The 25,250-nt window shown below is 40.4% G+C and overlaps 1 protein-coding gene across 1 annotated transcript; it reads right to left on the bottom strand.

Moving 5' to 3' along the window:
• Positions 1 to 10,148: 10,148 nt before the first annotated feature.
• LOC121404475 lies at positions 10,149 to 11,102 on the bottom strand. Its single transcript, XM_041594011.1, has 3 exons — positions 10,929 to 11,102; positions 10,434 to 10,862; positions 10,149 to 10,363 (listed from the first exon to the last, which is right to left on the bottom strand). Exons 1-3 carry the CDS (start codon positions 11,094 to 11,096, stop codon positions 10,334 to 10,336), a joined length of 627 nt encoding a protein of 208 aa, XP_041449945.1. The 5' UTR covers positions 11,097 to 11,102; the 3' UTR covers positions 10,149 to 10,333.
• Positions 11,103 to 25,250: the final 14,148 nt, after the last annotated feature.

The following is a 25,250-nucleotide window of genomic DNA, read 5'->3' as shown; positions in this document are numbered from 1 at the left end:
ATCTATACTATTAAATTGTATTGGTAAATTAGATTTTCTGCCAAATACCAATTCATATGGACAATAATTGTGTGCAATAGATGGTGTAGTGTTAAAGCAGAAGACGAAGTATTGAAGCCATACGTCCCAATCAGTCTTATCAACTGATATGTATGAACGTATGTACTCATTAAAAGTTCTATGACTTCTTTCTACTGTCCCTACTGTCTGGTGGTGGTGTGCTGTGGAAGTTATGTTTTCTATTTCTAGAAATTTACATAAGTTCGTGATTATTGAATTTTTGTATTCTGTTCCCATGTCCGTAATGAACGTCTTTATTGGACCGTACTTCAGAATAAATTCTTCAAAAATAGCTTTCGCTACTGTGTTAGCACTTTTATTTCTAATTGGAATGGCAACTAGGTATTTTGTCAAGTCACAGATTAAAGTGACTGCATATTCATTTCCCTGTTCTGATTTAGGAAGTGGACCGATCGTATCCACTATTACCCTATCGAAAGCCATTTGGGGGGTTTCTGTAATTGTTAAACGAGTTTTTGTATGTTTAGTCGTTTTCGACTTTTGGCATTTTTGACATTTACGTACGTAATCAGTAATTTCTTTGGTCATACCTTTCCAAAAGTAATATCTTTTGACCTTGGCCAAGGTTTTTGTTATGCCTGTATGTCCTCCCTGAATTGGATCATCATGTAATGTAGACAAGATTGCTTCTTTTTCTTTAATATTTGTTATCAGGGTCACCGGGTTGAGTAGCGCTACTCTTAATGTTCTCAATATTTTATTGCCCATATTTTTAAAATGATCTATTGAAATGTATTCAAAGATATTTTCCCACGGTGCCACTTTGAGTTGGCTGATTCGTTGTTTACCGGCTTGCATTTCAAGCCTTTGGAAGAACTGACCTAAGTCAAGGGTTCCATTAGTATACAAATCGCTAACATCATATCTTGCTGTAATTTTTTTTCCATGTTTGAAAAAACATAAATTATTTTTTACATGCAAGGTCACTACTTTGCGTACTTCGTCATTGTTAGTGACTTCATATACGTTGGGCTTTGAAGACTTGAAGACTAGAGATTGCCTAGGCAATTCTATATTTTCTTTTCCTGCGCAGGATTTTTGTCTACTTGTCTGTCTTGTAGTGACTTTTAATATATTTGCTGACATATTCTTTAATTCTTTGATGGTTTTTCTTGATAACGCATCTGCTACATAATTATCTTTTCCCTTTAGATATTCGACTGTGAAGTCATTTTACATGCAAGGTCACTACTTTGCGTACTTCGTCATTGTTAGTGACTTCATATACGTTGGGCTTTGAAGACTTGAAGACTAGAGATTGCCTAGGCAATTCTATATTTTCTTTTCCTGCGCAGGATTTTTATCTACTTGTCTGTCTTGTAGTGACTTTTAATATATTTGCTGACATATTCTTTAATTCTTTGATGGTTTTTCTTGATAACGCATCTGCTACATAATTATCTTTTCCCTTTAGATATTCGTTCGTTTTCATTGGAACTGGGAACTCTTTCACTGCCTGTAATCCTCTAGAGTCCGGTTTAATCCCGTTACCAGAAATAGACTAACCCAGGTACTTGACTTCTGACTGCAAAAATTCGCATTTATCTAACCTCAGCTCGAGTTTGTTTGCTATCAACCGTTTCATCACTTCCTGTAGAATTTCCATGTGACTGTCACTATCTTTTGTCGCTATCATTATGTCATCCATGTATATTATCACATTGTCTTCTTTTACCATGTCGGCGAAAATCTTGTTAGTGAACCTTTGAAAAACCGCGGACGCGTTGCGCAGTCCAAATGGCATCCTTAACCACTCGTATTGTCCCATCGGCGTCGTGAAAGAGGTATATTTGACTGAGTCGTTGTGCATGAAAACGTGGAAATATTCGTTTTTCAAGTCTAATTTAGTGAACAGTCTTTTTTCTGCCAGTTTATCCAACAGGTCGTATATCAATGGAGTCGGGTAGTTGTCTTTTATCATCCCCTTATTGAGTGTGCGATAATCGACGCATAACCTTAACTCTCCTGATTTCTTTTTTATTAGTACTATGGGCGAGACATATTCCGACTCGCTGGCTCTGATGTAGCCTTTCTCTGTGTACTCGTCTAACATCTTTTGAACTTGCGCCTTTTCGCTATACGACAGCCTTCTGGGGGGACAATGGAACGGTTTTTCGTGTTCGAAACTTAATTTCATCTCCCACTTTGTTTCCGGTAAATCTGGTCTGATTGCGTCCATAGTCCGTTCTGAACAGTTTCATAAGCCTTTCTACTAGTTCCTGGTTACAGTCTGTACCTACTTTCAGGTCACACTCGTGCTTTACGGCGGGATATTCGTGCGGCAGATCGCAAAAGTTGACCCGCGATCTCCATGTATCAATGTTTTTCAACCGCCCCCCTGCTGCACCATCTTTCCCTCCGAAACACTTGTTTCCTCCTTCCCCTTCATTTTCTCCTACGTACTCGTCTTCTGCTTTACCTTCTTCTTCTCCTTTATCTTTCTTTACTTCACACTCACTTTCTTCTAACCACTCACTATGTATTACACACTCTTCTTCTAAACGCTCGTTTTCTCTTTCACACTCATTTTTCTCTTCGCACTCGTCTTCCTCTAAACACTCATTTTCTCTTTCACACTCTATTCGTTGTGGTATTTATTTGTGACTAAATATGAAGAGCAAAAAGATGTCCGTCAAAGGCAGACGGAATACAAATCAAAAAGGGAAACGAGAGAACGCCGCTTCATTGCGACTCATACATACATGTTTACTTATGCTGGATAATGCATAACAGAAAGAAAAATAGAGAAGACACAGTGCGTTGTTTAAGTTTACATATTCAACACTCCTTCTCAACGCATTATGTTTGACTTTACAAATATCATTTCAAATTACAATCAGCATAATCCCATTAATTTTATACATTTCTCGTGCTTAACTTTAGACAAATTTTTGGTTAATACATCAGATATCATTTCTTCAGTGGGAACATATTCTATTTCAATTACATTTTTCTTAAACATTTCCCTAACATGATGATACTTAATATCTATATGTTTGCTTCGTGCGTGGAAGGTCGCATTCTTAACAAGATGTTGAGCGCTCTGATTATCGCTGAAGATCTTCACTGGACGGAGCTTTCCAACGCCAACACCCAATTCATCAACCAGCTTGATAATGTAGGCCGCTTCTTTAGACGCCATTGATAGTGCAACGTATTCTGCCTCCGTACTGCTAAGGGCAACCACACTCTGCTTCTTGGATTCGAATGAAAATGCAGCTCCTGCAGCAAAGAAGGCCCAACCGCTGTATGATTTGCGGTCCGTGTTATCGCTGGCCCAATCGGCGTCTACATAGCAATGTATTGCACGACCAGTACGATGGTAATGCAACTGCCGATCAGCCGTGCCTCTTAACATCGAGCACACGTTTGGCCGCAACTTCATGTCGTGGGGAGATTCGGGCCTCGCTACAGAATGGGAATCGGGACGGGGGTAGCCAGATCGTAGGACCCAGATGATAGGCACCGGAAGCGACTGGATTTGGGGTGTAACATTTGGCTTGCAGCACTGCATAGAGTAATCTCTGAGTAGATCCTCTATATACTGCTTGTGGCCAACCCTCACGCTTCCGGTCTCGCCATCTCTCTCCACTTCCATGCCTAGGAAATGCTTTAGTTGGCCGCCATCGACCACTTTAAACTCGTCAGCAATGGCAGTCTTGACGCTTTCGAGATATCCTCTGTCGGAACTGGCTATTAGAAGATCATCTACGTATACAACAATAATACATATATTAGTAGAAACTTTTCTAGAATACAAACACGGCTCGCTTGCACATGGTAGAAATCCAAGCTTGATGAGTGTAGAATTGAGTTTCTCGTTCCATTCCCTGCCGCTCTGCTTTAGACCATACAACGATTTGTGCAACTTTAGCACACGCTCAGGATATTGATGATCAATGAATGCCTCCGGCTGACGCATGTAGATGACATCATGTAACTCGCTATTAAGATACGCTGACGAAACGTCCATTTGGTGCATATACCACCCGTGTTCTGCAGCCAATGCCATGACCAGCCTGATCGTTGAGTATCTGGCAACTGGTGAAAAAGTCTCGGTGAAGTTTACTCCATATCGCTGAGCACAGCCCTTGGCAACAAGTCGGGCTTTGAAGCGCTCGACATTGCCATCTTTGTCACGCTTTAGTGCGTACACCCACATACATCCGATAGGTTTTTCACCCTTTGGTAGATCGACTAGAGACCAAGTCTTATTTTTGAGAAGACTGTTCATTTCCGTTTTCATTGAAGCACGCCAGTCCGCTGCATGATTACTCGTTAATGCCTCATTTGCATTAGCAGGGACACTAATAGCTTCAGCCGATATGGTGTTCAGCGTGTGATATTCCTTCGCTGGGCGTCCAGGCCGACCCGTATAAACCTTTTTCGGTCTCCCGCGACCCCTTCGTGCTCCTTCTGAAATCGGCTGTCCTACGACCGACTGTCTGTCATCGTCAACTCGATCTGAACCTTCTGGCTCCTCTGTGTTTCGCATATCGTCCATTTCAACTAAGGATTCATCCTCACTAGCCACGTCCAGGGCCTCTTCGTCCGGAATAGAATGCTTCTGGAACTCTACAAGCTGCGGCTGCACATATTCAGCAGCACTCGACGAAGGCATGCGATTCCTATACAGGGAGCTCTCGATGAAAATTACATCTCGTGCCTCAATCACTTTTTGTTTTTCGGGATTAAACAGCCTATATGCCTTTGCTGTTTCAGAATAGCCGACCAAATAATGCTCTTCGCCTTTTGGCGAAAATTTCTTATGTTGAGTTTTATTCAACACAATTGCCTTCGCACCAAAGATCCGCAAATGGCCGACACAGGGCTTCCTTCCTGTCCACACTTCAAACGGTGTCATGCCAGGTAAAGTTGAAGATTCTCGGTAGAAAATATGCAGAACGCGTCCATCCGTTCGCGACCCATTCTGTTGGGGGATCGCTTTTTCTCTAACGAATGACTCAAACGCGTCTCTTCGCGACCGTTATCGCTTCTCAAGAGTACCAACTTCTTTCCCGACTGATTTTCCGCGAATGATTTAAATTGTTTGAACTTGACTAAGATTTCGTCTCTTGTCTTCAGAAAATCAACAAACACATAGCGCGATTTGTCATCGATGAATGTTACGAAGTACCGAGCTCCGCCTAAGGAGTTTTTATTCATTGGTCCGCAAATGTCAGTATGCACCAATCCAAGAACATTGTTTGCACGGCTTGCACTAGCTTTTGGGAATTGCTTTACACAAATTTTGCATTTTGCACAGGTTTCGCACACCTGGCCGTTCATGTCATTTAATGGACTTGTTTTAATACCGTTAACCATTTTTTCACACATCATCTTTTTTAGGCTTGCATAATTTAAATGTCCGAAACGATCGTGCCACACGTTTACTGGGTTTGTCTGTACATTTAAGCATTTGTTTTCTTGATTTTGGAACAAGAATAAATCGTGCTGCTTTTTTGCAACCATTATGGCGACGCCTTTATTGTTTTTCACACGCGCTTTTGTTTTTGCAAATTCAACAGAGAAACCATTTTCGATGGCCTTGGACACCGACATAAAATTGCATTGCAATTCCTTCACATACAAAACGTCGACAAGTTTTATGTGGTTATTTTCCCAAATCAAATCCACTGTGCCGCGCCCTTCAGCTTCTATGTAGCTATTGCCCGCTAAAGCAATTCGCTCTTTGTGCTCTTTTAGTTCGGTAAAACGAGATCGCTCACAACACAAGTGAGCCGTGGCACCACTGTCGACACACCACATACTCTTCGGAAAGAGAGTTTTAGACGCGCACGCAAAAACGGAATACGATTTCTCTCTTTCGGTTTCGTTATTTCCTTTCGGTGTGTTTTCTTGATTGTTCTTTGCTCTACACTTTGACGCCTTGTGTCCGCGACGACCACACGACCAGCAAATTATCCCACTCGGGCCATTCGTTTTCTTCTGTCCGTTTTCGTTATTCGTCTTTTGCTTTGACGACGACCAATTTTTAACACCCGAACCGAACGCTCGTTGTTCACTTTTCTCTGCGCATTCTTGATTTGCCTTGCGCCTGTCTCCTTCTTCATGAAGCTTTACTTTCAGAGAGTTCAAATTTGGCAAACAATCACGTGTCTCCATTGCTACCACAAAATTTTCGTAGGCCTCGGGCAGGCTCGATAGCAACAGAATAGACAAAATTTCTTCAGGAACTGTTAAGTCAATTTCTTTCAGTTTTTCCACGATCGCACAAAAATTATTTACGTGGTTCACTACCGATTCATTTTCGCTCATTTTTACGAACAACTGCTTTAACAGGCTTATGCGACGCGCGGGGCCTGATGGCATATGGATACCCGCTAGAACTTTCCATGCTTCTTTTGCAGATGTACAGTTTTTCACATAGTTTATCTGGAATGGCTTGATACACAGCATAATACTCGCCAGAGCCTTCTCGTCTTTTAGATCAAACTGTGCCTTCTGCGCATCATTATCTTCTTCATTTTTCACTTCTCGACCGCACACTACTGACCACAACTCAGAGTGTATTAGCACGCTTTTCATTTGGATTACCCACGCACTATAATTCTCATTGTCGAGCTTATCGATTGAATGGAAAGACGAACCCATTTTCGCAATCGATCGAGTCACAATTTCAGAAAGTCAGAAAAATTCTGGGCCCATAACCTATTCGTTGTGGTATTTATTTGTGACTAAATATGAAGAGCAAAAAGATGTCCGTCAAAGGCAGACGGAATACAAATCAAAAAGGGAAACGAGAGAACGCCGCTTCATTGCGACTCATACATACATGTTTACTTATGCTGGATAATGCATAACAGAAAGAAAAATAGAGAAGACACAGTGCGTTGTTTAAGTTTACATATTCAACACACTCATTTTCTCTTTCCCAATCATTTTCTATGTCGCACTCATTTTCTATTTCACACTCATTCTTCCCTAACCACTCATTTCTCTCTTCTTCTTCGTCTTCCGTTTCACACTCCTCTTCTTCGTAATCGTCATTTTCAGCTTTGCCAACGTTCTCTTCCCCACTCTCATTTTCCTTGCAAATGTCACTTACAATCTTAAATTTACATAATCTCATAAAATCTCTACCTAATACAGCCTCATGGCCCATCGACCCCTTCGTGCTCCTTCTGAAATCGGCTGTCCTACGACCGACTGTCTGTCATCGTCAACTCGATCTGAACCTTCTGGCTCCTCTGTGTTTCGCATATCGTCCATTTCAACTAAGGATTCATCCTCACTAGCCACGTCCAGGGCCTCTTCGTCCGGAATAGAATGCTTCTGGAACTCTACAAGCTGCGGCTGCACATATTCAGCAGCACTCGACGAAGGCATGCGATTCCTATACAGGGAGCTCTCGATGAAAATTACATCTCGTGCCTCAATCACTTTTTGTTTTTCGGGATTAAACAGCCTATATGCCTTTGCTGTTTCAGAATAGCCGACCAAATAATGCTCTTCGCCTTTTGGCGAAAATTTCTTGTTGAGTTTTATTTAACACAATTGCCTTCGCACCAAAGATCCGCAAATGGCCGACACAGGGCTTCCTTCCTCCACTTCAAACGGTGTCATGCCAGGTAAAGTTGAAGATTCTGCACGGTTACGCAAATATGCAGCAGTTTTGATTGCTTCTGCCCAGAATCGCTCGTCCAATCCTGCATGAAAGAGCATGCTGCGGGCCATTTCTACCAATGTACGATTGGCTCGTTCCGCGACACCATTCTGTTGGGGGGTATGAGGCACAGTTAATTGTCTTTTTACCCCGTATTCAACAAGACTCAAACGCGTCACTCAAGTTTCGCGACCGTTATCGCTTCTCAAGAGTACCAACTTCTTTCCCGACTGATTTTCCGCGAATGATTTAAATTGTTTGAACTTGCTAATTTCGTCTCTTTTCAGAAAATCAACAAACACATAGCGCGATTTGTCATCGATGAATGTTACGAAGTACCGAGCTCCGCCTAAGGAGTTTTTATTCATTGGTCCGCAAATGTCAGTATGCACCAATCCAAGAACATTGTTTGCACGGCTTGCACTAGCTTTTGGAATTGCTTTACACAAATTTTGCATTTGCACAGGTTTCGCACACCTGGCCGTTCATGTCATTTAATGGACTTGTTTTAATACCGTTAACCATTTTTTCACACATCATCTTTTTTAGGCTTGCATAATTTAAATGTCCGAAACGATCGTGCCACACGTTTACTGGGTTTGTCTGTACATTTAAGCATTTGGTTTCTTGATTTTGGAACAAGAATAAATCGGTGCTGTTTTGCAACCATTATGGCGACGCCTTTATTGTTTTTCACACGCGCTTCTGTTTTGCAAATTCAACAGAGAAACCATTTTCGATGGCCTTGGACACCGACATAAAATTGCATTGCAATTCCTTCACATACAAAACGTCGACAAGTTTTATGTGGTTATTTTCCCCAAATCAAATCCACTGTGCCGCGCCCTTCAGCTTCTATGTAGCTATTGCCCGCTAAAGCAATTCGCTCTTTGTGCTCTTTTAGTTCGGTAAAACGAGATCGCTCACAACACAAGTGAGCCGTGGCACCACTGTCGACACACCACATACTCTTCGGAAAGAGAGTTTTAGACGCGCACGCAAAAACGGAATACGATTTCTCTCCTTCGGTTTCGTTATTTCCTTTCGGTGTGTTTTCTTGATTGTTCTTTGCTCTACACTTTGACGCCTTGTGTCCGCGACGACCACACGACCAGCAAATTATCCCACTCGGGCCATTCGTTTCTTCTGTCCGTTTTCGTTATTCGTCTTTTGCTTTGACGACGACCAATTTTTAACACCCGAACCGAACGCTCGTTGTTCACTTTTCTCTGCGCATTCTTGATTTGCCTTGCGCCTGTCTCCTTCTTCATGAAGCTTTACTTTCAGAGAGTTCAAATTTGGCAAACAATCACGTGTCTCCATTGCTACCACAAAATTTTCGTAGGCCTCGGGCAGGCTCAATAGCAACAGAATAGACAAAATTTCTTCAGGAACTGTTAAGTCAATTTCTTTCAGTTTTTCCACGATCGCACAAAAATTATTTACGTGGTTCACTACCGATTCATTTTCGCTCATTTTTACGAACAACTGCTTTAACAGGCTTATGCGACGCGCGGGGCCTGATGGCATATGGATACCCGCTAGAACTTTCCATGCTTCTTTTGCAGATGTACAGTTTTTCACATAGTTTATCTGGAATGGCTTGATACACAGCATAATACTCGCCAGAGCCTTCTCGTCTTTTAGATCAAACTGTGCCTTCTGCGCATCATTATCTTCTTCATTTTTCACTTCTCGACCGCACACTACTGACCACAACTCAGAGTGTATTAGCACGCTTTTCATTTGGATTACCCACGCACTATAATTCTCATTGTCGAGCTTATCGATTGAATGGAAAGACGAACCCATTTTCGCAATCGATCGAGTCACAATTTCAGAAAGTCAGAAAAATTCTGGCCCATAACCTATTCGTTGTGGTATTTATTTGTGACTAAATATGAAGAGCAAAAGATGTCCGTCAAAGGCAGACGGAATACAAATCAAAAAGGAAAAAAAAAAACGCCGCTTCATTGCGACTCATACATACATGTTTACTTATGCTGGATAATGCATAACAGAAAGAAAAATAGAGAAGACACAGTGCGTTGTTTAAGTTTACATATTCAACACACTCATTTCTCTTTTTTCTCCAATCATTTTCTATGTCGCACTCATTTTCTATTTCACACTCATTCTTCCCTAACCACTCATTTCTCTCTTCTTCTTCGTCTTCCGTTTCACACTCCTCTTCTTCGTAATCGTCATTTTCAGCTTTGCCAACGTTCTCTTCCCCACTCTCATTTTCCTTGCAAATGTCACTTACAATCTTAAATTTACATAATCTCATAAAATCTCTACCTAATACAGCCTCATGGCCCATCGACTCGTTTGCCACTACTAATAGTTCAAAGTTAATTTGTTCTTCATTAAAAATTACAAAACCGGAAACTTGTCCGAAAACACGAAGTCTACTGTTGTTAAGACCAACTTATGTGTGGCTCGTATTTTTATTAATAACAAATGTAGGCTTCTTCGTTTCATTGCCATACTGTGAATTACATGAACTTAACTCGCCTTCTCGGCCTTCTGTCGCATTAATTTTAGTTTCTTGGTTGTGATATGAACTTAAATCTACTTGATTAATATTGTGTCCATTTGAGAGGCACGAGATCTTTACAAAACTTATTGGGCTCCCTGAGTCGATGAGGCAGTCTAAGAAAAAACATTTATTACTAAAATTCTTAATGAATATGTTAAATTTACGGATGTATTCGTTCTGTACCTTATCTTTCCGTTCACCGCAATGTGCTATCTGGTGGTTCATGCTGCCGCATCCGTAGCATGCTCCTCTTTCACGCTTGGGCTTGCGACAATCCACTGCCATGTGGCCCAACGAGTTGCAGTTATAGCAGCGGACCAGTGACGAAGACTCTCCCGAGATGCTCCTTGCTCCTGGTGGCGTGTACTTCTTCGGCAGCATGACTTTCTCGAAAGCCCTCAGCAGCTGATACGGCGCGACGAAACACTGCATATGGGCCTGACGGCGCAGTGTCTCATCTGGGATACCCTCGACGATGCCGTCGATTAACTCTTCGGCGTCGATGGCTATGCGAGACGCTAGCATCATTTTGTCGTTGAAGTAGCCGACGAACTCCTCGTCGCGCATCCACGACCGTGACTCAAACTTGCGGCGGAGTGATAGCTTGCTTTCCTTGAGTTGAAATGTATTCTCCATTATGTTTAATAGTTGAACAATTGGCATGGACATGTGCTGTACCTCAGAATGCAGCCACATTAGGGCATTGTCTTTCAGCTTTGACATCAGCAGCATCAGTAGCTGCTCATACGACAGTTGGTTTATCTTTGCCGTCGCTCTGAATTGCGCGATCCAAGCAGTGACGTCACTATTGTTGCCAGAGGTGTTGCCGTGGTAGTTTGGCAACATGTCTTTCGCAACATTAAGTCGCGAGAGGCTAGACTCAATATTGACAGACGTGCCTGCACACAGCGGAATATTCTCGCTCTCTCCTCCCTTTTGCAGCTTTAGCAACTCAATTCGTAACTTCAAGGCCTCGATTTCGTTTGCTAGATCCGTTGCTTTTCGTTGCTCCTTTTGTGCTTCTGGTTCGTTGTTGTAGCTGTCGTTTGTCGGCGATACGAAGGTCGACGTCGCATCATCGGTCTCTCCTTTGTCCTCACCGTTAGAATGCTGACTGGCGTCGTGGTTTTTTGTCGAATCTGGATTGTTCTGGAACACCTCGTTTTCCGACTCGCTCTCGCACATGTCTGCTGCTGGCGGCCCCTGTCCGCGTGCTTCCAGTGGGACTTCATTTAAACGAGCTGCCATGGCGGCTTTGTTCCCGTTCTTTGGCAAGTTAAGGGACTCAAGCCACTCCCGCAGTTGTGCCGCTGAGTATTGCTCTGCTCCAACCAAATCCGACATTTTCACTTTGAATTTTTTTTTAGTTTTGTTTTAATTGCAGCCGGCGTCGATTAAGGGTTGAAGAAGAAGAAAAAAAAATGTGCAATTTGCTTGTGGCGACTATGGTTCTGATCCCACTTCTGAATTTGTAGGGGGGTACACGAATTACAAAACTCCGCACAAATCAGTTCGTTTTATCTTTTTTTTATTCCGCTTCGTGAGTTTTGAGGCGCTCGTATTCCAACAAAAAGTCCAGCCTCGATCACGATCTCCGCTTCCTTCCCTATCGATATTATCTCTACGATCTATTCTAATATATTCTACTCGCAACTCCGCTGCATGTATCGAGTTGGTGAACGATACCTACGCGCGCTCCTTAATATTTAAATGGTGTCTCTCTAAGTATTTACAGTACTCTACTTATATTACTACACTACATTCCAGATTTTTTTTACAATGATAGAAAATAAAGTTTTTAACGTAAATTACCTTAAATGTCGGATTATATCCGTGTTCTTCGATAATTTCCGCCCCAAATGAAGTCATTTGGAAACAGACATTCTATTTTTGAGTGTTCGCTAGAAAATGTCGTGATTCTAAGGTTTCGCCATAAAGCAGGGAGCGCAATGGCTCTGGTGGCGGGACCAATAATGGCAATTTCACTTTACCACTATGGCAGCACAAACCAGGCGTTTCACCAGCAAACTTCAATGCTCCACAATGCTGGCAAACAACGTCCATTGGACCAATGCAAACTAAACGATGCAAGCTGTAGTCGATGGTGCAATCATACAGAAACGCTGCTCGATTCAAATCAATACTTGAACCATTTCTTCTTGCACTTCGAAGATTATTCCTCTGTTCATCTGTACGATAAGCTCGACGATTTCTCGTTTCTAACCTAGCCGTTTCACGGGCTGCCTCTCTTTGCTCTTGTGTTTGAGAAGCACGAATTAAGGCCCTTCTTTGCTCCATACTAACGCGGCGCTGTTCTCGTGCAATTTCTCGTTCTCCATCAGATAATTGACTCGCGATATTCCGTTGCCTAATTGCATTACGGCTTCGCTGGGAAAGATTAGATCTTCTAGGACGCGGCATTGTTATTAAAATGTGCACTCGCATAAAACCACCAAACTGATTTTTTATTCCCTAAATTCCGTTCCTTTCCGATGATTTTATTACTGTAGAATAAATCTTAGGTATTATTTTCGGGAATTAAAAATGTAATAATTAATAAATAATTTTCGAAAATTAATGTCTAAAACAAACAAATATAACAGTACCTGAACTTTGTAGACATTTTACAAAAAATAAATTTCTGAACGCACACATGATGTCTTCAGAAAAAAATAAAGCTGTGGCTTAAAGGTCTCAGCAATCAGGCATTAACCTCCAAAAAAAAAAAAAGTTGTTACACTATTTGACAGGATTGGACAACAAATGTTTGACATGTAATAAACAAATCAGCATCTATTGAAATGATTAAGTATTCATTACACATATCGAGTTTTCATTGTTTTTATGTATTGTATTATGTATTATGTATTTGATGTATTCTGCTATTCGGGACGGAAACAAATCCAACCAATCAAAAACCATGGCAATCGGTCCAGCCGTTCTCGAGTTATAAGTGTTGTAACAAACACGACACTCTTTTATATATATATAAGATATCGGTTCTATTCGCGCACGCAAAAACGGAATACGATTTCTCTCTTTCGGTTTCGTTATTTCCTTTCGGTGTGTTTTCTTGATTGTTCTTTGCTCTACACTTTGACGCCTTGTGTCCGCGACGACCACACGACCAGCAAATTATCCCACTCGGGCCATTCGTTTTCTTCTGTCCGTTTTCGTTATTCGTCTTTTGCTTTGACGACGACCAATTTTTAACACCCGAACCGAACGCTCGTTGTTCACTTTTCTCTGCGCATTCTTGATTTGCCTTGCGCCTGTCTCCTTCTTCATGAAGCTTTACTTTCAGAGAGTTCAAATTTGGCAAACAATCACGTGTCTCCATTGCTACCACAAAATTTTCGTAGGCCTCGGGCAGGCTCGATAGCAACAGAATAGACAAAATTTCTTCAGGAACTGTTAAGTCAATTTCTTTCAGTTTTTCCACGATCGCACAAAAATTATTTACGTGGTTCACTACCGATTCATTTTCGCTCATTTTTACGAACAACTGCTTTAACAGGCTTATGCGACGCGCGGGGCCTGATGGCATATGGATACCCGCTAGAACTTTCCATGCTTCTTTTGCAGATGTACAGTTTTTCACATAGTTTATCTGGAATGGCTTGATACACAGCATAATACTCGCAAGAGCCTTCTCGTCTTTTAGATCAAACTGTGCCTTCTGCGCATCATTATCTTCTTCATTTTTCACTTCTCGACCGCACACTACTGACCACAACTCAGAGTGTATTAGCACGCTTTTCATTTGGATTACCCACGCACTATAATTCTCATTGTCGAGCTTATCGATTGAATGGAAAGACGAACCCATTTTCGCAATCGATCGAGTCACAATTTCAGAAAGTCAGAAAAATTCTGGGCCCATAACCTATTCGTTGTGGTATTTATTTGTGACTAAATATGAAGAGCAAAAAGAGTGTCCGTCAAAGGCAGACGGAATACAAATCAAAAAGGGAAACGAGAGAACGCCGCTTCATTGCGACTCATACATACATGTTTACTTATGCTGGATAATGCATAACAGAAAGAAAAATAGAGAAGACACAGTGCGTTGTTTAAGTTTACATATTCAACACACTCATTTTCTCATTCCCAATCATTTTCTATGTCGCACTCATTTTCTATTTCACACTCATTCTTCCCTAACCACTTATTTCTCTCTTCTTCTTCGTCTTCCGTTTCACACTCCTCTTCTTCGTAATCGTCATTTTCAGCTTTGCCAACGTTCTCTTCCCCACTCTCATTTTCCTTGCAAATGTCACTTACAATCTTAAATTTACATAATCTCATAAAATCTCTACCTAATACAGCCTCATGGCCCATCGACTCGTTTGCCACTACTAATAGTTCAAAGTTAATTTGTTCTTCATTAAAAATTACAAAACCGGAAACTTGTCCGAAAACACGAAGTCTACTGTTGTTAAGACCAACGTATGTGTGGCTCGTATTTTTATTAATAACAAATGTAGGCTTCTTCGTTTCATTGCCATACTGTGAATTACATGAACTTAACTCGCCTTCTCGGCCTTCTGTCGCATTAATTTTAGTTTCTTGGTTGTGATATGAACTTAAATCTACTTGATTAATATTGTGTCCATTTGAGAGGCACGAGATCTTTACAAAACTTATTGGGCTCCCTGAGTCGATGAGGCAGTCTAAGAAAAAACATTTATTACTAAAATTCTTAATGAATATGTTAAATTTACGGATGTATTCGTTCTGTACCTTATCTTTCCGTTCACCGCAATGTGCTATCTGGTGGTTCATGCTGCCGCATCCGTAGCATGCTCCTCTTTCACGCTTGGGCTTGCGACAATCCACTGCCATGTGGCCCAACGAGTTGCAGTTATAGCAGCGGACCAGTGACGAAGACTCTCCCGAGATGTTCCTTGCTCCTGGTGGCGTGTACTTCTTCGGCAGCATGACTTTCTCGAAAGCCCTCAGCAGCTGATACGGCGCGACGAAACACTGCATATGGGCCGTTCCTTTCCGATGATTTTATTACTGTAGAATAAATCTTAGGTATTATTTTCGGGAATTAAAAATTTAATAATTAATAAATAATTTTCGAAAATTAATGTCTAAAACAAACAAATATAACAGTACCTGAACTTTGTAGACATTTTACAAAAAATAAATTTCTGAACGCACACATGATGTCTTCAGAAAAAAATAAAGCTGTGGCTTAAAGGTCTCAGCAATCAGGCATTAACCTCCAAAAAAAAAAAAATAGTTGTTACACTATTTGACAGGATTGAACAACAAATGTTTGACATGTAATAAACAAATCAGCATCTATTGAAATGATTAAGTATTCATTACACATATCGAGTTTTCATTGTTTTTATGTATTGTATTATGTATTATGTATTTGATGTATTCTGCTATTCGGGACGGAAACAAATCCAACCAATCAAAAACCATGGCAATCGGTCCAGCCGTTCTCGAGTTATAAGTGTTGTAACAAACACGACACTCTTTATATATATATAAGATATCGGTTCTATGTTATCTATACTATTAAATTGTATTGGTAAATTAGATTTTCTGTCAAATACCAATTCATATGGACAATAATTGTGTGCAATAGATGGTGTAGTGTTAAAGCAGAAGACGAAGTATTGAAGCCATACGTCCCAATCAGTCTTATCAACTGATATGTATGAACGTATGTACTCATTAAAAGTTCTATGACTTCTTTCTACTGTTCCTACTGTCTGGTGGTGGTGTGTTGTGGAAGTTATGTTTTCTATTTCTAGAAATTTACATAAGTTCGTGATTATTGAATTTTTGTATTCTGTTCCCATGTCCGTAATGAACGTCTTCATTGGACCGTACTTCAGAATAAATTCTTCAAAAATAGCTTTCGCTACTGTGTTAGCACTTTTATTTCTAATTGGAATGGCAACTAGGTATTTTGTCAAGTCACAGATTAAAGTGACTGCATATTTATTTCCCTGTTCTGATTTAGGAAGTGGACCGATCGTATCCACTATTACCCTATCGAAAGCCATTTGGGGGGTTTCTGTAATTGTTAAACGAGTTTTTGTATGTTTAGTCGTTTTCGACTTTTGGCATTTTTGACATTTACGTACGTAATCAGTAATTTCTTTGTTCATACCTTTCCAAAAGTAATATCTTTTGACCTTGGCCAAGGTTTTTGTTATGCCTGTATGTCCTCCTTGAATTGGATCATCATGTAATGTAGACAAGATTGCTTCTTTTTCTTTAATATTTGTTATCAGGGTCACCGGGTTGAGTAGCGCTACTCTTAATGTTCTCAATATTTTATTGCCCATATTTTTAAAATGATCTATTGAAATGTATTCAAAGATATTTTCCCACGGTGCCACTTTGAGTTGGCTGATTCTGTGTTTACCGGCTTGCATTTCAAGCCTTTGGAAGAACTGACCTAAGTCAAGGGTTCCATTAGTATACAAATCGCTAACATCATATCTTGCTGTCATTTTTTTTCCATGTTTGAAAAAACATAAATTATTTTTTACATGCAAGGTCACTACTTTGCGTACTTCGTCATTGTTAGTGACTTCATATACGTTGGGCTTTGAAGACTTGAAGACTAGAGATTGCCTAGGCAATCTTTTCTTTTCTTTTCCTGCGCAGGATTTTTGTCTACTTGTCTGTCTTGTAGTGACTTTTAATATATTTGCTGACATATTCTTTAATTCTTTGATGGTTTTTCTTGATAACGCATCTGCTACATAATTATCTTTTCCCTTTAGATATTCGACTGTGAAGTCATATTCCTCTAATTCAAGCCGCATGCGGGTAAGTTTTGAGCTAGGATTGACCATTGAAAATAGATATGTTAATGGTGTAGTGGGCAGTTGTGACTCTCAGACTGTAGTGGGCAGTTGTGACTCTCAGACTGTAGTGGGCAGTTGTGACTCCCAGACCAATATCGAACGTATCGAGAGCGTTGTCTTTTCTCTTCGGGTTACAATTAAGAGAGGAGAGTAATTATGGCAGAGTACCTAGTTAAAGCTTTAATTGAAAAGTTTAGGTTTGGGCATAGCGAAGCAGTGTGGATCGACGGAATTTAGGTATGCCAAAAGCTTTGTTCAGAATCGTATGATTAGTAGTAGTAGTAGTAGTAGTCGTAGTAGCTCTGCGTAAGCTTTGCCTAGCATCGTACGATTACTCCGTTGTTTGTGGAAGGTAAAGTTCCGACAGTCCCAGTAAGAGCTAATGTTAGTAGCGAAGGTTTTTAGATGAATCATAACCAAAGCGAAGCTGCAGTGGATCAGTAGTGCCTTTCAACATAGTAATATCGGAGTGAATCTGTGCAAGCGTATACCTAATAAGACACGTGCAAAGGCGGTCATAGTTCTAGTGACCGGAATCGATTCGTTGTGTGTGAAGGAAGATAAAAGGGCTGGAAATCCAACTAATTTTCTACATAGTGAGTGATACCCGATACATCAAAAAGAAACGGGAGCAGCAAAGTACATCGACCGTTCTGGAAGTGTTGGGAGAGACCTCGGATCTCCCCAGGAACTCCAGGAACCTTACATATCATCGTCAACGAAATAAACCAACGAAAACGACCCAAAGAAGAAAAATTACTAAAGTCAAGAGACCGACTAGCTGGATAAATACTTTTACGAATAGCTATATGCAGATATAAAGTAGGAGAGGAGATTGGGTAAAACTAATAGAACGATGTACATGTGAATTTGAAGAAATCCATAAGCCACCCTCGTCACCCTACTCTCTTGTGTATTAAGCGTGCAGCCAAAGCTTTCAGCGGAAGGTTCTCCACGACAGTCATAGTACTTCTCAAACCGTGCAGAAAAATATTGTAAATGGAGGAGCCATGAGATAATATAAAACTGTATATCTCGATTTTTAGACAGTACATTCTTTTCTCAATTAGTAGTAATCCCTTCTTAAGGATTACATTAGTTCTTTCTTATCTAGATATAAAATAAAATAAAACCTATATAAGTAGTTATCTGTAACGAGGGTTTAGCCCGAATGAAAGAGAAACGATAGAAAGAAAATCCCTTTTGTAAGTTACAAATCACCGTTGAACGGGTATGAAAAGAATGAAGTATTCATTTGATTTGAATTAGAAGCCAAGACCTGCATAATTATAATTTATCTTTTCTTCAGAATATGTTTTCGCGTCGCCTCTTGAGCTCAACGGATGCGCTGGACAGTTTTTTTTTATTAAAGTATGAGTGAGTAAACGAACTTCCTTAAACGAAAGTTTCAACTGATGGTTAATAATGTACACATGTCTTGGAAACTTCTATTTCTATATTTTGGTGTAAATTATCTGAAAAGCGATTCGATTTGTAACCATTCTTTCGACCTTTCATTCTTACGGTAACAATATTATAATTTCTTTTGTATTTTTTTTTCTTTCTCTGATTTATTCTCTTAATCTTTTTAAGTCATATTCTTTGCCATATATATATATAGTAACATATCCATAATGCCCTACACCTACATACGCATTAAGTATACGTTAAGCACTTGACATATTCATAACCACACCCACACCCATACACGTTATGCATATGCCCAGCACTCACCCTTACACCCATGTATTCGCATCTATATGAAATAAGATAAACATATAAGAAGATACCCCAACACCTGAATAAACAACGCATGATTCGTCCATCCCGAAATCAACAGGAAGTCCCATGCAACCCAAAACTCTGGAATACAATAGAACGTCGCTGACCAATACGTTATCAGCTCGTTCCCACACTCCACACTATGACTAATTCAGAATCAGTCCCACACTCCAATAGAAGGGAGAACTCTTGTAAACAAGTGAGTTCTCAAGATGAAAGCTGACACCAATCACCAGCTGCGGCCGCCTGTTTCATCCAAGCCGACGCATCTTCCAAGCCTCTCACACATAGACCAACGCATCGCTTATCAGCCGCTCTCACCAAAGCAACGCCTCTCACAACCGAAGCTTCGCCTCTCTCAGTCGAAGCTATCATCACTCAATCACGAAGACGAAATATCAGCCGAAGCCAAAAGCTTAAGGAGATAAGCTTTAGCTTCCCAACAGAGGTCTCGAGATCAATAACTCGAGAACAAGAAGGGAGTTCCGTTTGAGACTTTCTAACATTGAGTTGGGGAATTCATTATCATATCCTATGTTCTATTTTATAAGTTCGGTTAAATAAAATATCTTTTTAAAAACCTACTTGTGAACTCGGGAATTCTTATTGGCGCAGCCGGTAGGATTTACAAACACTAACGTTATTGTTCCGGTACTAATCTATTAGAAGCAATCTAAACGACTAGATTGCTGGTGATTAGCGAAGCAAGTTAGACAAAGTGAATCCGCCAAAGAACCTAGGTGCAACGCAGCACTAGGCCAAACAGAAACGTTAAACAAAACAATAATTGTGTAACCCAAAATCGCAACGATTATATAAATCACCAACAGCAACGATTTAAATAAATCAACAAGTAAATAATCCATTGAGTGAAACACGTGAAGTGAACTACAAATCAAAATGGCATTACCACCTGCAATCCTTAGTGAAATTCACCTAAATCAAGCACTACTGTCAATTCGACAAGTGCCAGCCTATGACGGATCAGCTGGAAAGCTGAGCTCCTTCATTAAACGCGTTGAGTACATACATGAACTGTACCCGACGCAAGACGCCAGACAGTCACGAATACTGTTTGGAGCAGTTGAAGTGCAGCTGATCGAAGAAGCACAACGACTCTCACAATTGGTGCAACCTAACACCTGGACGGAACTGAAGAATGCTCTGATAGACGAATTCAAGGACCACACACCCTACGAAGAACTTCTGCGACAAATCTATTTCACCAAATTCAACGGGAGCCTTCGTAAGTTTGTAGAAGATCTAGAAACTAAAGTTCTTGTAGTCACCAATAAGCTAGCATTAGAAAACAGTGCAGCCAACACCCTGATCTATCACAACGCATTAAATAACACAATTAAAGATGTAATATCGCGTAAACTCCCCGATAGAACATTTATGACCTTAGTCCGAAAAGACATAACAACACTGTCTAAACTTAAAAAAGCCGCTCAAGAAGAAGGCTTATACGAAGCTAAGATAGAAAATAAGAATACCAATAAAGATCAGCATAAACCACAGCAGTCCGCTCAGAAGAATAATGGGAATTATTACCCAAACTTTAGTAATAATACACAACAGGCTCAGAATCCATTTGGTTCAGGTACATCTAGAAACAATAATAACAATCCTGGATTGCAACAGGAGTTTCGTAACTCCTTGAATAAAGGTCAAGCACAGAATCCAGCTAATTATCAAATAAATCAGAACCAAGCTAGTGGCAGCAGGCGGAGAAAGAACATTCCCAATCATTATTAGTGGAGAAGCAATTGAAGAGGTTAAGACCGCACATAAGTGCAAAGATACATCTTCGGAAGAAGATATTATCGCACAGAAGTGCCTTAGCTCATCCTCAGAAGGGGATCAACACTTCACTTCTGCTATCGATAATGAACTAAGGGAATGTCAGGAGCTAAGGCTTGAGCATCTGAACGATGAAGAGAAAGAAAAGTTGAAGAAGGTGTTGTATGAATTCAGCGATGTGCAGTACAGAGATGGTGACAATTTGACCTTCACAAGTACTGTCAAACATCCGATTCAAACACAACACGAAGATCCGGTATACCGAAAGCCATACAAGTATGCCCAAATACATGACGAAGAAGTCAATAAGCAAATCAAAGAAATGATTGAGCAAGGAATAATTCGTAAATCGAAATCGCCTTACTGCTCCCCCATTTCAATGATTCCGAAGATGATAGACGCTTCCGTAAAACAGAAGTACAGGTTAGTTGTAGACTATAGAGGTCTCAACGAGATAACCATAAAGGATAAGTTTCCAACTCCCAGAATGGATGAAATCCTAGACAAATTAGGAAAATGCCAATACTTCACCACAATCGATTTGGCAAAAGGTTTCCATCAAATCCCAATGGAACCTAACTCGAATCGCGAAAACCGCTTTCTCTACCAAACATGGTCATTACGAGTATACTCGAATGCCATTCGGGCTAACCAACGCCCCTGCCACATTCCAAAGATGCATGAACGATCTTTTGGAAGACTTAATTTTCACCGACTGTTTGGTGTACTTAGACGACATAATAATTTTCTCCACTTCATTGGACGAACACCTTCTGTCTCTAAGAAAAGTCTTTGGCAAACTGAGAGACGCAAATCTCAAGCTACAAATGGATAAGTGTGAGTTTCTGAAGAAAGAAACTGAGTTCCTAGGTCATATAGTGACACCCGAAGGAATAGTGCCAAATCCTAACAAGATCATAGCCATCACAGGGTTTCCCATCCCTGAAACCACAAAACAAATCAAGTCATTCTTAGGATTATGCGGATTTTACAGGAAGTTCATTCCTAATTTCGCTAACATAGCCAAGCCTATGACGCTCAAATTAAAGAAACGAGCAACAATAGATCCTAAAGAAGAGAAATATGTCGAGGCATTTGAGAGACTAAAAGTACTCATCACCTCAGACCCAATTCTCGTGTATCCAGACTTTAACAAAATGTTTTCTGTTACTACCGACGCTAGTAACATGGCCATCGGTGCAGTCTTATCACAAGACCATAAACCGATCTGCTACGCCAGCCGAACGCTGAATGAACATGAGATCAATTATTCCGCTATCGAGAAAGAACTGTTAGCAATTGTTTGGGCCACTAAGTATTTCCGATCATACTTGTTCGGAAGAACATTCGAAATACTTAGCGACCACAAGCCCTTAGTATGGTTAAACAACCTCAAGGAACCAAACATGAAACTACATAGGTGGAAGATCAAATTAAACGAATTCGACTTCAAAATCAAATATCTACCTGGCAAAGAAAACCATGTAGCTGACGCCCTTTCCCGAGTTAAAGTTAATGAAAATCTACTCGGAGAAGTCTCTGACAGTGCAGGCGCCACAATACACAGTGCGCAAGAAGACAATCTCAATCATATCCCCATTACAGAACGACCAATCAACTATTTCAATCGTCAGATTGAGTTGATCAAGGGAGATGAAGATAAAGTAACTACACAACACTATTTCCATAAATTGATTATCAAAATCACATACAAGGAAATGACCAACACCTTGGCTAAAGAACTCATTAAGGAATATCTATGTACCAAAAAGAGTGCATTATATTTCCATAACGAGACTGATTTCAAAATTTTCCAACAAGCGTATTTAGAAATTATCAGTCCAAACAATTTCACAAAAGTTATGAAATCAAGTTCAAAACTCATAGACATACCCAACTACGCAGAATTCAAAGAATTGATAATGAAAAACCACAAAGAATTACTTCACCCTGGAATAGAGAAAACCATCAATTGGTTTAAGGGAAAACACTACTACCCTGACCACCAAAAATTGATACAAAACATAATAAACGAATGCACAACGTGTAATATTGCCAAGACCGAGCATAGAAACAACAAGTTGTCATTTGGAGTAACACCGGAAGTCTTAAACATCCGAGAACGTTACGTAATGGACTTCTATCTGATAGGTAACCAACAGTTCCTAATAGAAGTGAACAGTCGTGACTGGTTAGAAACCAAAAGGGCGATACTAAAAGTCTTTAATGAAATGGGAAAACCCCAAGAAATTAAAGCCGACAAAGATTCAGCTTTTATGTGCGCAGCATTGCAAGCATGGCTTATCTCGGAAGATGTCAAGATCCTAATCACATCCAGTAAAAATGGAATATCAGACGTTGAAAGATTCCATAAAACAGTGAACAAAAAATTGAGGATCATATCCAGTGAGAATGACCTCGAAAACAAATACACCAAATTTGAACTAATAATATACACATATAATCACAAGACCCGACATAATACTACCAACAGAACACCAGCAGATATATTCATATACGCAGGAAGTCCAGAGTACGACACTCAACTGAACAAGGTGAATCAGATCACCCAGTTGAACCAAAGTCGTAATGACTTTGAAGTAGACACTAGGTTTAGAAAATCACCTCTAGTGAAGTCCAAAATAACTAACCCTTTCAAAAAGACGGGTGAAATAACCAAAATAGATGAAAAACATTACGAAGAAAAGAATAGGGAAGAAAGATAACACATTACAAAAACAAATATAAAAAGAAAAGAAAAATTAATATTAGCAAATACGATAATTCCAGGCCGCCCATCGAATCAGAAGTTAACGATCAACGGCAACATAATTAAAATCATCGTCATCATGACATTAATGGTCCTTACAACAGTAGGACAAAATATTGAAATAAATCCGATCGAGTCCAGAAACGGATACCTCATATTTAAAACGGGATCAATCGACCTCCCGATTAACTATGAATACCATTACTTAACAGTTAATGTAACAAAAACTGAAGAAACCTATCAAAACCTTCTAGTAATGGCTAATAAATTTGAAAACGTAATCCAAGTAAAATACCTAGTAGATAAATTAAATAGGGAAATAAATGGCTTAAAAATTGCGAAACGCAACAAGAGAGGCCTAATAAATATTGTAGGTACCGCCTATAAGTACTTATTTGGCACACTAGATCAAGAAGACAAGAAAGAATTAGAACAGAGAATAGAAAATCTAGCCACACATAGCATCCAAACAAACGAACTAAATTTAGTTATGTAGTAATATAAGTAGAGTACTGTAAATACTTAGAGAGACACCATTTAAATATTAAGGAGCGCGCGTAGGTATCGTTCACCAACTCGATACATGCAGCGGAGTTGCGAGTAGAATATATTAGAATAGATCGTAGAGATAATATCGATAGGGAAGGAAGCGGGGATCGTGATCGAAGCCGGCACTTTTGGTTGGAAGACGAGCGGCTGAATACTGACCAAGCGAAATAAAAAAGATTAAACTACTTAAATCGTGAGCCTTTTAGTGATTCTCGTGTTCCCTACAAATTCAGAAGTGGGATCAGAACCATAGTCGCCACAAGCAAATTACACATTTTTTTTTCTTTTTCAACCCTTAATCGACGCCGGCTGCAATTAAAACAAAACTAAAAATTCCAAGTGAAAATGTCGGATTTGGTTGGAGCAGAGCAATACTCAGCGGCACAACTGCGGGAGTGGCTTGAGTCCCTTAACTTGCCAAAGAACGGGACCAAAGCCGCCATGGCAGCCCGTTTAAATGAAGTCCCACTGGACAGGGGCCGCCAGCAGCAGACATGTGCGAGAGCGAGTCGGAAAACGAGGTGTTCCAGAACAATCCAGATTCGACAAAAAACCACGACGCCAGTCAGCATTCTAACGGTGAGGACAAAGGAGAGACCGATAATGCGACGTCGGCCATCGTATCGCCGACAAACGACAGCTACAACAACGAACCAGAAGCACAAAAGGAGCAACGAAAAGCAACGGATCTAGCAAACGAAATCGAGGCCTTGAAGTTACGAATTGAGTTGCTAAAGCTGCAAAAGGGAGGAGAGAGCGAGAATAATCCGCTGTGTGCAGGCACGTCTGTCAATATTGAGTCTAGCCTCTCGCGACTCAATGTTGCGAAAGACATGTTGCCAAACTACCACGGCAACACCTCCGGCAACAATAGTGACGTCACTGCTTGGATCGCGCAATTCAGAGCGACGGCAAAGATAAACAAACTGTCGTATGAGCAGCTACTGATGCTGCTGATGTCAAAGCTGAAAGACAATGCCCTAATGTGGCTGCATTCTGAGGTACAGCACATGTCCACGCCAATTGATCAACTATTAAACATAATGGAGAATACATTTCAACTCAAGGAAAGCAAGCTATCACTCCGCCGCAAGTTTGAGTCACGGTCGTGGATGCGCGACGAGGAGTTCGTCGGCTACTTCAACGACAAAATGATGCTAGCGTCTCGCATAGCCATCGACGCCGAAGAGTTAATCGACGGCATCGTCGAGGGCATCCCAGATGAGACACTGCCCATCTGTCAAGCCCATA

This window comes from Drosophila obscura, unplaced genomic scaffold (genome assembly GCF_018151105.1).
Source record: "Drosophila obscura isolate BZ-5 IFL unplaced genomic scaffold, ASM1815110v1 contig_206, whole genome shotgun sequence".
Lineage (NCBI taxonomy): Eukaryota > Metazoa > Arthropoda > Insecta > Diptera > Drosophilidae > Drosophila > Drosophila obscura.
This window is presented reverse-complemented; position numbering and strand designations above follow the sequence as displayed.

What these genes read in the sequence shown, in the direction of transcription:
- LOC121404475 (XM_041594011.1), bottom strand. Translation starts at nt 11,096, where the DNA reads ATGTTGCCAAACTACCACGGCAACACCTCTGGCAACAATAGTGACGTC. An exon ending in TAATGTGGCTGCATTCTGAG is followed by an intron (nt 10,863 to 10,928) that starts GTACAGCACATG and finishes TTTCAACTCAAG; the next exon opens with GAAAGCAAGCTATCACTCCG. An exon ending in GCGGTGAACGGAAAGATAAG is followed by an intron (nt 10,364 to 10,433) that starts GTACAGAACGAA and finishes GTTTTTTCTTAG; the next exon opens with ACTGCCTCATCGACTCAGGG.